General features: G+C 38.7%; 1 protein-coding gene across 9 annotated transcripts in view; it reads right to left on the minus strand.

The window, feature by feature from the left end:
* Positions 1 to 367: 367 nt before the first annotated feature.
* The window catches only part of CDCA2 (cell division cycle associated 2), a 52,732-nt gene continuing 40,007 nt past the window's right edge, over positions 368 to 13,092 (minus strand). For 8 of the 9 annotated variants that reach the window (XM_057547894.1, XM_057547900.1, XM_057547899.1 and 5 more), the window contains exons 14-15: positions 7,487 to 7,658; positions 368 to 5,030 (exon numbers count right to left, since the gene is read on the minus strand). In XM_057547894.1, the coding sequence (XP_057403877.1) occupies positions 3,823 to 5,030; positions 7,487 to 7,658 (1,380 nt within the window). In that variant the 3' untranslated portion in view covers positions 368 to 3,822. Of the gene's footprint in view, positions 5,031 to 7,154; positions 7,300 to 7,486; positions 7,659 to 13,092 lie in introns of those variants that run through there. The other variant, XM_057547901.1, reaches the window with a different exon arrangement.

Consider the following 13,092-nt stretch of genomic DNA (forward strand, 5'->3'; position numbering starts at 1 on the left):
GGCAAGAGGTTTAAATGGACGCTTCAATAAAGAGGATATAAGAATGGCAAATAAGCACAGGAAAAAAAAGATGTTCAACTTCATCAGTCATTAGGGAAATACACACCAAAATCACAATGAGATACCACTGCACACCTACTAGAATGCCTATGAGGAACAAGGCTGACAACACCTTGTGATGATGAAATCGTGGAGCAACTGAAACAATATGTTGCAGGTGAGGATACAAACCGGTGCAGCTGCTATGGAAAAGCTTGGCAGTGTCTTCAAAACTTAAACATACCCCAGCCATACGTCCCAGGAATCCCACTTCTAGGTATTTACCCAAGATAAAGGAAAACATGCGTCTATAAAAAAGATCCATATGTGAATGTTTATAGCAGCTTTATTTATAATAGCCCAAAAATAGAAACAACCCAAATATCCATCAACTGGTGAATGGATAAACTGTTGATACATCCATAAAATGGAATACTACTTAGCAACAAACAGGAACCAATTACTTATACAACATGGATGAACCTCAAAAGCATTATGCGAAGTTTAAAAAGGCAGACACAAAAGGATACCCACTGTATGATTCCATTTATATGACATTCTGGAAAAGGCAAGACTATAAGGATAGAACTCAGATGAGTGATTGTGAGGGGCTGGGGTTGGGGGAGAGGGACTGACTGCAAAGAGGCAGGAGGAAACTTCTTTTGGGGTGATGGGGGGGGCGGTCATGGTTACATGATGGCGTGAATTTGCCAAAATTCAAACTGCTAGGCTTAGAAGGGTAAACTTTACTGTAGGTGAATGACACCTCAATAAACCTGACTTTAAAAAGGAAAAGGAAAACAAGAGCTCTTTCAATACAAAGCACAAATCAGGCATTATTAAGTATTTCCTCCTTGTTATGCCAGGTCTACAGCTGAAGTCTGGGCGTTGGGGGGTGGAGGCAATCAGTGAGAGAAAATGGAAGCAACGTGTTTGCCAGGTCAGATCCAGAGAAAAGAACCGAATAACCATTTAATTTTAATTTCAAGGAACTTATCTTACATCGTCACGCAAGCCCAGTGTGGCATAATTTTCAATTACAAAAAACTGGAGGCAACTAGCGTCCTTCAGTAGGGAGATGGCTAACTACATTACAGATACCCAAAGTGTATCATTCTATGCGGGGGTTAAAAAGCCTGCAGTGGCACCAGGGCTCTCCAAAATGGTATTATGTTGAATAAAAATTTTAACTTGCAAAATGGAACATAGAGCCATCCCATTAGAAAACAACAAAACCTATGTTTACACAGGCAGAGGGTCTGGAAGAGGTTTGCCTGCTGTTACTGGTGCTGACACCTAGAAAGGTGGGGAGAGAAAGGTGTAGCTGCAGCATGCTTGCATTAGGTGGGGGGAAGACACTTTTTCATTATGCACAGTTCTCTACTTCTTTCAGTAGACACATAGGACTTTTGTAATAAAAATGAGTGAAAATAAAAGTTAAGGGGAAGCACCCGTAGCAACAGTGAAGAGCTGCCCTGGGTTAAGGTAGTGCACACAGGATGAGAACTTCAGATGTCATGCTGCCATCTTCTGGAACAAGCAAGAATCTATGGGAGCAGGAAAAGATAAACGTAGAAGCCATTCTAAGGCAAAATGTCAAGGGTTACTGCGGTAGAAAAGATAAGGCAAATTTTTGATTTAGCCATTAATGAAAAGAAACAGTTAAAAACACACAAGCATGATGACATACAGAAATCATTAACTTTTCACAAATTTTATAATACAAATGAGATGGTGGATACAATACCTCCAAGTTGTTTTGATTTCTCAAGACTTCTTTTTAGGAAAACAGCCCATTTGTTATTTACAGATAGCAACAAAATATTCATACTGTAATATTTTAAAAGGAATAGAACTTGTAAAGTGTTTATCTTTCTAACTGCAGATGCTTGAAAATGAGAACAATTTTACATTTGAAAAACCAAGCCAAAAAAATCACAACCAAAAAAATCACAGACCAAAATGTCTGCTTCATCCTCACTAGCACTTTTTGGGAAATAAAACCAAGCACGTGAAATTCTGAAAAAAATTCAAATACAATTGAGATCATATATCATACAGTAAAAATGGTAGAAAATAACAGTAATTTTAACCTTCCTATGAACAAAGAACACAAAATTTTTAAAAAACAAAACCCTCTAACGTTGTATGTTTCTGAAAGTTTTTTTTTTTTTTTTAAATGACCAAAACCAAAAAGCTTCATAAGAAGTTTTTTTTTTTTTTGGTTTGTTTTCAGTGGTAGACATTTGCCAACCATACCAAACTATAAATGGGGGGAAAAGCCCATAAATAATTTACGTGTAAAGATAAAAGAATTTTTGAAACAATCCACCCTTTAGCAGGAGAAATTGGGGATCACTTTGAGTGTTAATGTAAAATACATTAGTCTTTAGCAGCAGGAGTTCCAGACCTATTGGTGCCAAGAAGGTAACAAATAGTCTCTATCTAAGGCAGGGGAAATGGGCGCCCAGCAGGAGCTTTCTTCCCTGTTGTGTTATTTATAGAGAGCCCTATTTGTTAACATGTTTCTGCTATCGCAGGAGTAGGAGAGTTTAATGATTTAAAGGATTTCAAAGACAATTGTTTAATGCTACAATGATTTACCTGCATTCACAAATTCTAAAAATATAGCAATTTAGATTTTCAAACTGCTGCCACCAAAATTGTGATAGGATATACTGCTGAAGCTTAACTGGACAAACCAAAACAAGTGCTAGTTCTTGGTATGGTGAAATAAAAAGTCAGAAAGGCTGGAAAATGCCATGTTAAAAAAGAAATCAGCAACCTGCCACCATGCTTCATGTTAGTAAACCAATTTTTTAGGGCCTTTTAAGTGAGTTTCTGGATTTTCTTTTTTTTTTTAATGGAAAACCATGAATTCAATCCCAAATTACCTGTGACTAATCTGAATGATCTGGGAGATGAGTCTTCAACTAGACTGCTTATATTTTCACCAAAAACCAAACCCGTACTTCCTACCCCCCCAAAGCATACAAGAGTGTTGTTTGAAGGTCAAAATGCTTCCATGTTAGTTATTTCTAAATTATATATTCACTTTATAATGACAGATTTGCAATATTCTGGTTATTGAAAGAATTTTCCAAAATCCCATGCTTAAGATTTGATTTTAATCTATTAAAATAAAATTTTTATTTGAGACAAAGTAAATTATTAAAGCTTCTCTTAACTTTAACCCAAAGGGAAAAAACCAAATTTTATCATTCCCATCTTTCCTAATTGTTAAAAGTTTTAACCAGTTTTTTTGGGGCAGCCTTTTAAAATAAAAACATACCTCACCCCACTTTCTTTAACAGTTTCAACCTTATGTTACCTTCAATTTTCATAAAGTTACATTAATTCTATCAATTTGTTAAAGAACAAAACAAAACGCTCTTCTCATCCAGATATAACAAGTCAACTCTAAAAGATGCTTTTTTTCCAACAGAAACTCTAAACCTTCAGTGGTAAATATGTCCTAACATGAAATAAAACTTAAGAGACATGCTTTTAGGTCTAAAAGCAATCCTTTTTAACAGAATACCAATAAAGCATTTATCATTTGGGGGGAGAACATGTTTAATACAATGCTTTCAGTTTGAAAGATGGAGAAATTCACTTATTTCTACTTCAAAGTAGGTTCTACTCAAATAATTTTATTTGAAACTTTTAAAATACGGAGGTTGCACAAAGGATGGGAACTGGGATGAAAGAATCTTTCAGGTATGAATGGCTGGTTACCTTCTCTCTTGCCAAAGCATTCTGCAGGGAATGTCAGTTACTGCTTTAGTTTGCTGATACGTCCGATTCTCTCGAAGTCACTTGGAGAGCTTCCTTCTGGTTGAGAAAGGTGGTTCTTTTGTAGCCTCTCGACTGGGTGGTATTTTTAGGATCTGCAAGTGTAGATGTACAAAAGCTCTTCCTTCTCTTCGCAGGTAAACTGGCAGCAGCAGCAGCAAAGCCCTCACTGCTTTCTTCACCTGATGTGGAGGGCAGCACACAAGGTTTTTGCCTGGAGGACCCGTTCTCAAATCTTCTGCTGTCAAAGGTACCTATTGTTCTCCTCTTGGTTCTTTGGGAAATGCCAGAAGCGGGAGGCAATGGAAGTGAAATCCACACAAGCCCTTCTTCACTTTCCAAACCTTTTTGTAGCCTTGTGCTGCGTCTTACTTTGGTTTCACTCTTTGTTCTCTGAAAGGTTTGCTCAATGGAGTCAGATAAGTCTTTATACAGTTGGGAATTTTCTAAACTAATTTCTACAGGGCTGCTCACACTGTAGGAAAGTTTGGGATTCTCGGTTTTTTCCAAATGTAAACTTTGCCCATCAGAACAAGCCACGGCCTGTCTTCTGTATTTCCTTTCTCTGTAACTCACACCACGACTACTTGCTATGGTGTTTCTTCCCAAATCCTCACCTTGACTTTTACTTTCTTTCATGTGGTCAACTAAGACATCTTCTGAACAATCACATTCTTTTTGTGAGTCGGGCATTAAATGCTTGGTCTGCAGTTTTCCTTCTGGGACAACTAAGAAGTCATCCTGGTTTTCACATTTGATGTTTATATCTTCTGAGATTTTAAAGATTTGAAAAAGGTTTTCCATATTTTGACCAGCGGCAGAAAGTTCTTGGGACTGCATGGTAAAATCAGGTTTTGGATTGTCTGATACAATGGGTGTTTCAGTCACAGAAGGACAAGAAACATGGCTGTTTTCATTCTCAGTCCCAGTTTTTAGTTCGTTTTCACTTTCCAACTTAATTGCTGCTTTTGGAATATTTTTGTTTTCATTAGTTTCTATAGTACTTGTATTTGAACCTTGCTCAAAAGTAGCATTAATAAGTGACGAGGAACTTTTCACGTCAGAGTTGCAGAATTCAGACACATCGTATTTATTAAAGCCTCGAATCATCTGCCAATCCTCTGGGTTCTGAGGCAAAATATTATTTCTCTTCGGAAGCTTCACTTCTTCAAGTTCACCATTTGAGTTGAAATCATCTATGGGCATGTAAGTAAGTTTAAATCGAATTAAAAAGTAAGAGTGGAAATAAACTTTCACAAATCAAACAGGTGTCAAATTGTACTCTGTGTGTCAAGCTTTCAAAACAATCGCAAGACCTACAAATGCTACCCTGTACTTGTCCCCATCTGTCATTGTTCTTTCTCTTTCAGTTCTTCCTCACCCCACAGGTTAAGAAAATATGTACTTAATGCATGAATTAATAAAGCATATAACCTGAGACCATGGAAATGAGAACTGTATCTGAAATTGCTTCCTCTCTTCTAATGTGCTTCCCATTCTACAAGGTCAATTAGCACGAGGCAGACACACTTCCTATCTCCCGAAAAATGAATTACTGAAAATCGGCAACATCATGCTTCTGAAACTTTTCCATCAATGTTCCCCCTTGAAATAGAAGAGAGAAAACTTGGAATTCTGGGGGATTTGAGGACTTAGCTAAAAGGGTACTTCTGAAGACACTCAAGTCTTATGCCCTGTGTTTAAAAAATTAACATTAAACTGCACCAAACTCTCAAATAGAGCCCCTGTTGTTTCAATATTCTAGAAATCTCTCCCCTTCCATGCCAATCTCTGAATATAATTCACCCTCCAGGAAGACACGCCATGTGGGCCCTGCCACGTGTTTCTGGCACACAGTGCCACACCACAGGTGAAAAACACATCATCAAGGTTTTAAAGTCACATAACACAGCCTAAGTGAATCTAGGCTTTATGAGTTCTAAATCTCAGTACTATTAGAAGCCATCTCTCTGGTTATCTCACATAATAAAGTTTTTAATTGGTCAAAGGAGTATAAAAAATGTTTTAAACAAAATAAAAACTGAAAGATAAAACATAAGCTGAGCCAAAAATCTACAAAAAACGTTTCAGGGTGAAAAGGTATATATACATCCGGGATCTGGGTACTTACAATCATGTCACAGAAAGCTAGAGATTAACACAGGGCAGGGGCCCCTTGGTATCAACCAACCAATATGTCAACTGGGCTCTTTATACAACTTTAAAAATGGATATTCGTGTATTTTTCATGAAATTAACATACTAGAAAAGGAAGGTAGGGGAAAGGGATGGAGGGAGGAAGAGAGAGAGAAATAGAGAGGAAAGAAGGGAGAGAGAGAGAGAACGGCTTTAGACCCTCATAGCAGATGAAACCATCGGTTACTGATAAAAAATGCTTCATGTATTTTCGAAAAGAAATTCTCTAATAAGACGCAAGATGGAAAATATACACTAACAGTCATTGTTCAAGTATCTTTGGAAAAAAGGAAACTGTTAGGAACTACCGATATAATGAAAATAAGTCTCAAGGGAAAGGCAACTTGCAGGGGAGGGAGGTGGACAGATCGTTATAAACCAGGTGGTAAAGGTGTAATGTGAACAAAGAGTTTTCCTGGAAAGGCAGCCAGCATGGCTAAATCCTAAAGGCTAAGCAGCATTAGGCCAGATTTAAAAGAGGTGAGGTGGCCGACATCCTGTCCCACGATGCAGCACATAAAGAGGCTAGGGCAGGACAGCACAGCCTCTGCTGGTGCCCCGGGGCCGGAGGATTACGTGTATGTGGCGTGGTTGTGTGTTTGTTTAAACTTTTGGGCTTTCCTGAAATAACAAGTAGGCAGAGGCCAAGAGTCTATAATGGCATGTACCATATTCGTCCTTGAATCTATGATAGATCCTACATGCTATGCTGCAAATGGGACGCAGGCTATAAATATGTGGTGATTGACAAAGGCAGCTATCTTAAGAATGATTACATACAAAATTCACACACGAAATGAACACGTGCTCCAGCTTTTCGGCATGATTTAGTCAATTTAAACTCAAGCGTTACCAACCAGATGCAACCCCAACCCAATTTTTATCGAATCAGGATATCAACAGACTTAATCTTCCTTTTAAACAAAATTTTCCAAGTAATCAAGTTCAATTTATAAATGTTATTTATAGAAGATACTTAACAGTGCCAAGTCTACTGAAACATCAGAGGGCAAGGTTTTTTTGTTTTAATTTTTTATTCTTAATTCATAGAAGATATACCTATTACTGAGCCATCACCTTGTTGACTTTTAGTGATGGATTACAACACCAAACAATTCATTTTACTTTACCGAAACACTTTAAAAAGCAAAAAGAAACAGGGTGGAAGGAAATTCTTTCCCCTAAAATTATATGTAATATTTTGTGCCTGAGTTTTTCTGGGGGGAGGATCCAGAGTGTCCAACAGGTTCTGAAAAGGGTCCAGGTGACCTGAAAGTTACAAACCACGGCTTCTTTAACTTAAAATTCTTGTGGGAATAGGAGGGAAAGTTGCTATTTTAAATTTACGCACTCTTTGCACAATGAATGGGAAGAAGGGGAAAAAAGAGAGGGAAATAGCAACAAAGAGGGAGGAGAGAAGAGATACAATATGGATGACAGGAAAAGGACAGGCTACCTGAACACATCCTCCAGATGCTTGGAACCAGCGGCATCTCAGATACCTCGGGCAGCTCAGGAATAGGGCTCAGGAGCGGCTTCTTAGACGCAATGTCTCTTTCCCCATATAAAGACTTCTGAACACTTTTTTTCTTTCCCTTTGCTTTCTTCCTTCTGCAACTTTTTAAAACCTGAGAAAATGTATTAAAACACTGTAATTGAGAAAGATGTAGCGCCATGTACAATGTTGACTCAAACTAATTTTTACAAAAAAAACTTAAAGACTAGTTATTCCATTCAAAATTGTAGGAATCTCAGTCAGGGCTAAAGGGCTAGGTAGCTTACACAAGGTCAAATAAAATATGAAACAGAACTCAGTTTACAAATTGTAGAGTAATGGTCTATATTTCCACAAAGCATTTGCCAAAATAAGTTCTGGATGAGTGAAAAATAGGTGAGATACTGTAGAACTGGACAGACTTAAGACATGAGGAATTTGTAACTAGGATGTGTTACGATGACTCAGGATTAACCTAGAATGAGTTATCTATTGGAAACTATGGGAGACTGGTTTTCTGTTCCTAGATCTGGATGAAGAAACCACAGGTGTGTACATAAAATTTGAAGATAACACAAAGCTGCTTCAAACAACAGGTGATCTAATCAAGATGAAAATGACTAGGTCAAAATAAGATGGAGTTTAATAAGCACACGTAGAAGAGGAGGGACACAGGTCTGGTAATAACTGATGGAAAACGTAGGTTTCTATAAAAATGAAAACTGTTTTAATAACATCTGGAATGCAGTATTCAATTCTGACTGCATGTCAGCAACTGAGCACTCATGTTCTATGTTAAAAAAAAGTTTCATATGGAGAAGTCTTGAGGGAAACTCAAACACTGTATTGAAATAATAGGTTGTTATGAGCAAAAATGAAATATATTCAACGTCATAATATTGGAAAGAACCAGATTTTAGGTCAACATAAGGAACACACTGGTAACAATTACAGCTTCTGGAAAATGGCATCCATTCAAAGATTTACTGAGAAACTGCTAGGTGCAGGTAATAATTTGCTAGGTATGAGATATAAAAACAAACAGGAAGTGGTCTTTAGGGAACTCTTGGTCTAATTTTAATACATACAGACCAGGACAGGCTCTACAGATTGAGAAGACGGAGACCTGGCCTACGGGAGGTTTTCAAGACAGGCTCCACAGGAAATGGAATGTCTAGGCCAAGTCTTCAACAAGTGAGAATTGTTTCGGTTGAGGATGGGAGTGGCACAGAAGGGCTTTTCAAAGGAAAGAGAATGGCATACGGAACAGGTCTAAGGGAGGCGGCACAGAGCAGAGGGGGAACTGCAATTAGCTGTACGTGGTCAGTGAACCCACAGAGAAGTGGCAGAAGAGGCCAACAAAGCAAGCAGGGCCCTTCTCTGCAATAAGTCTGAGCCTGACAGCCACGAGGGTTCACCACATGGTGATTTAGAGAGTGACATCTGAGTTTGCATTTAAGAAAGATCGTTTGGGTGACAGCACAGAAACTAATGGTGTGGAAGATATTCAAGAGCACAGAAGTGGCACAAAACTATAAGTTCCTTGAGATATCTATAGATATCCTGTAAAAACAAAACAAGAAAAAACATTCCATGGAAAAATAATTTTAGAACTGTACAAGATAAATGTTCCTCTTAGTGATTTACAATATACACTTAACGTTAAATCCTCTAAGAAGCCCTTGGTATAAATAACCTCTATATATGTTAGAAAAATGCTGGGTTAAATATTTTTCCACGAAACATTTTTTTCAGGGAACATCTGTTGACTTCCAAGAAACAGTTGGGAAAATAACAGCATGGACAATGGAAACGGAAGCAAAGAGAAAAATCTTGACTTGGGCTCCACAGATGAATTGCAAGAGAGAAACATTTGGCTTCGTGTTAGTCACCTTTGGTTCAAATCCTGACCCTGCCACTTTACGGCTGTATAATCTTAGGCAAGTTACCTCACCTCTCTGTGCCTCGTTCTTCTCATCTGCAAAATGGGAACCACAAAAGCACACACCACAGAAAGTTGTGGTGACTATTAAATACGTTAATATATGTGAAATGGGTAAAGTATGGCTTGATTCATGGTAAGGGCTATGTGTTAGCTATTCTTTTTCTTTTAAATTCCTTCTTACTATTTTGAGTATTGATATGGAGAAAAATATTTTTAATATTAAATTATGCTCTTAGTATTACTGTGTGACCCAGGCCCTAGTAGGTTGGTTAATATACTATGATCAATGTCATCAGGTTATAACCTCCAGAACAGTTTCTGATTCATAGCTCAGGTAAATCCCCTTTTAGCAGGATTTTGGAAACCTGTTTACATTAACTGCAAAAGCACCTGCAACAGCGCCTGGCACTTAGTGGCTTCTCAACAAACATACATGAACAAATGAATGAATGATTGTGAAACAAAAGGTACAGTTAAACTTCATAAAATTTGCTAACCATGATGAAAGACTAATATTATTTTTTCATGGTCATGGGCCAGGAGGAGGACACCACCCAAAAAGAACGGAGTAAAGATGAATGCACCTGTGGTCTGTCATGAAAATATATCTAGCAACGCTTATCTTATCCATGGGGTTTCATCTGCAAAGGCTAGAATCTTATCAAAATTTGAATTTACTCTAATACAAAAAGCCTTGCTTAGACTGTAATAAACAAGAGAAGCCACATGTGATTGGAATCCTCGGGGAGCCCCGTGATCTAGAAATAATGAGACTGGTTTATGACTTGGAGGAGACAAAGGACAACTGAAGATATTATACCTAAAAGGATTCTATTTACTCCCAAATCACCAGTATTTCTTCTCAGTGAAGGAGGTCATGCAACAGAAGCAAATGCTTACTTCTCGTGTTATTTGCACAACTAAGTCAAACTGTTTTCTAAGAGTAGCTTTAAAATTATTTTAAAATAATTCATGTACATGGCAACACATCAAATTGAACAGGAAACCTTCTGGTGAAAAGCAAACATTTCCCTGTCCCTGCCATTCACTTATTTAATGGTCCATTTTTAGTTCTTGTGGCTGGCTCCATCTCTCTAAATAAGGGTCTGAGATTGCTGTATTTTTTTAAAATATATATATATAAACTTATTTATTTTTGGCTGCATTGGGTCTTCGTTGCTGCGTGCGGGCTTTCTCTAGTTGCGGCGAGCTGGGGCTGCTCTTCGTTGCGGTGCGCGGGCTTCTCATTGCGGCGGCTTCTCTTGTTGTGGAGCACGGGCTCTAGGCGCGCAGGCTTCAGTAGTTGTGGCTCATGGGCTCTAGAGCGCAGGCTCAGTACTTGTGGCGCACGGGCTCAGCTGCTCCGCGGCATGTGGGATCTTCCCAGACCAGGGCTCGAACCCGTGTCCCCTGCATTGGCAGGTGGATTCCCAACCAATGCATCACCAGGGAAGCCCCAGATTGCTGTATTTTTAATGTTTAATAACGGAAAATTTCCAACACCCAAAAAATAGAGAGAATAGTATCTTGAACCCCACGTACCCAACAATTAGCTCTTATAATTACTAACACATGGAAATAGTGATTCATTTACAACCCCCTTCCCTCAGATTATTTTAAAGCAAATCCCAGACATTACATCATCTCATCTGAAGATCCTACAGTATCTCTAAGAGATAAGGACTTCTTTTTTTTTCCACCAAAAAAATGAAACATTACCTGGCATTGTATTTTACTGTTGATTTTTTTCCTCTTTTACAATGGAGTTTTATTTCTTTTCCAGCTTTGAGATATAATTGACATATAACAGCATGTAAGTTTAAGGTATACAAGGTAATGACTTGAGATATATATATATAGTGAAATGATTACTTTTTTCTTTTTATAATAATGACAAATACTAGTCAGCAATAAACCGAACTACTGATACACACAAATCTGGACAAATCTCCAGAGAATGATGCTGAGTGAAAAAAGCCAGTCCCAAAAGGTTACACAGTGTGTGATTCCACTTACAAAATATTCTTGAAATGACAAAATGAAAGAAATGGAGAACAGATTAGTGGTTGCCACGGGTTAAGGTGGGGGGTGACAGTGGGAAGTGGACACAGCTGCAGACCAGAAGAGATCTTTGCAGCGCTGGAAATGTCCTGCATTTCGACTGTATTTTGATATTGTACTACTGTGATACTGTATAATGGTTTTACAAGATGTCACCATTGTGGGGAGCTGGGCAAAGGGTGTCTGGGATCTTTCTGATTCTTCTTGCAATAGCATGCATCTTGAAAACGATCTCAAAATAAAAATTTAGATGCAAAAAAAACGAGAGGCAGTTTTCCCTAATATTTCCTCAGAGTTCAAACTTCTCTAATTGGTCCCTAATTGTCTTTTTACAATTGTTCAAATCAGGATACCAACAAGGTCTCCACACATGCCATTTGGTTGATGGATTTCCTTTGATCTATGGCTCCTTTTTTCCCCCTTGCCATTTACTTGGTGAATGTTCTGAGGCATCTATCCTGTAGTAGCTGCGAAGCTCTGGATTTGGGTAACTGCAATCATGTGTGTTTTTATGTTCCTCCATCCCCTGGCATTTCCTATCCACTGGTCATTAGATCCAGGCTTGATTCGATTCAGCTTTCATCTTTGTTGGAAAGAGCATCTCATGGAAGGTTATTGACGACCTCATTGCACCAGGAGGCTCATATTCTCTCCTTGTGTGGTGTTATGAATGGCCAGTGCTCTCAGGTGTCCCGTCCCATCCATCCATTACCTTTGGCTCCCCCATTGGCTTCTACCTAACATCCAACAGCTTTTGTGAACAGGTCTTTCTGATTAGTGAAAATTCTTCGATAAAGAATCTTCCCTTATCAGTTATTTGTTTACTTGAAATAGAGCTCAAATTTTATTTTCCACTTTCCAAGAAAAACAAAAACCCTGAAAATAAAAAAGAGTTGATGCCCTAGACAGCTTCTAAGGTGGCCTTTAAGTTTTGCTGTTAGTTTTTACTTATGAGGAAATTGTGTTTTCATATTTGATGCCAGTATTTTAATCCATTGCAATCGTTATCTCTGATGGTCACACTGTCCTATCTTTGGTCAGCAGAAGCCCCTTTGAAATGATTTTGTGTCCTTTAACGTGGCTTCCTTGCTTGCACACTGGTCCAGACCTGGGCTCATTTTCTACATTTGCTGTTGTAAATCTGAAAGCAGCCATTTCACTAAGGTAACGCTAATGCCTTTTAGTTGAAATGGTAGAGATGGTAACATAGGTACAAAGGATCCTCAGTGCTTTTATGCCTTACCAACAGACAGAGCTAGAAAATTATTTTAAATGGGTAAAAGCACGTGTTCATGATATTTACAATTCAAGTTTAGCCTAGGGCTTCCCTGGTGGCGCAGTGGCTGAGAATCTGCCTGCCAATGCGGGGGACACGGGTTCGAGCCCTGGTCTGGGAAGATGCCACATGCCGCAGAGCAACTAGGCCAGTGAGCCACAATTACTGAGCCTGCGCGTCTGGAGACTGTGCTCCGCAACAAGAGAGGCCCGCGCACCGCGATGAAGAGTGGCCCCCACTTGCCACAACTAGAGAAAGCCCTCGCACAGAAACGAAGACCCAACA

The sequence above is a fragment of the Balaenoptera acutorostrata genome, chromosome 6 (genome assembly GCF_949987535.1).
Source record: "Balaenoptera acutorostrata chromosome 6, mBalAcu1.1, whole genome shotgun sequence".
NCBI classification, from domain to species: domain Eukaryota; kingdom Metazoa; phylum Chordata; class Mammalia; order Artiodactyla; family Balaenopteridae; genus Balaenoptera; species Balaenoptera acutorostrata.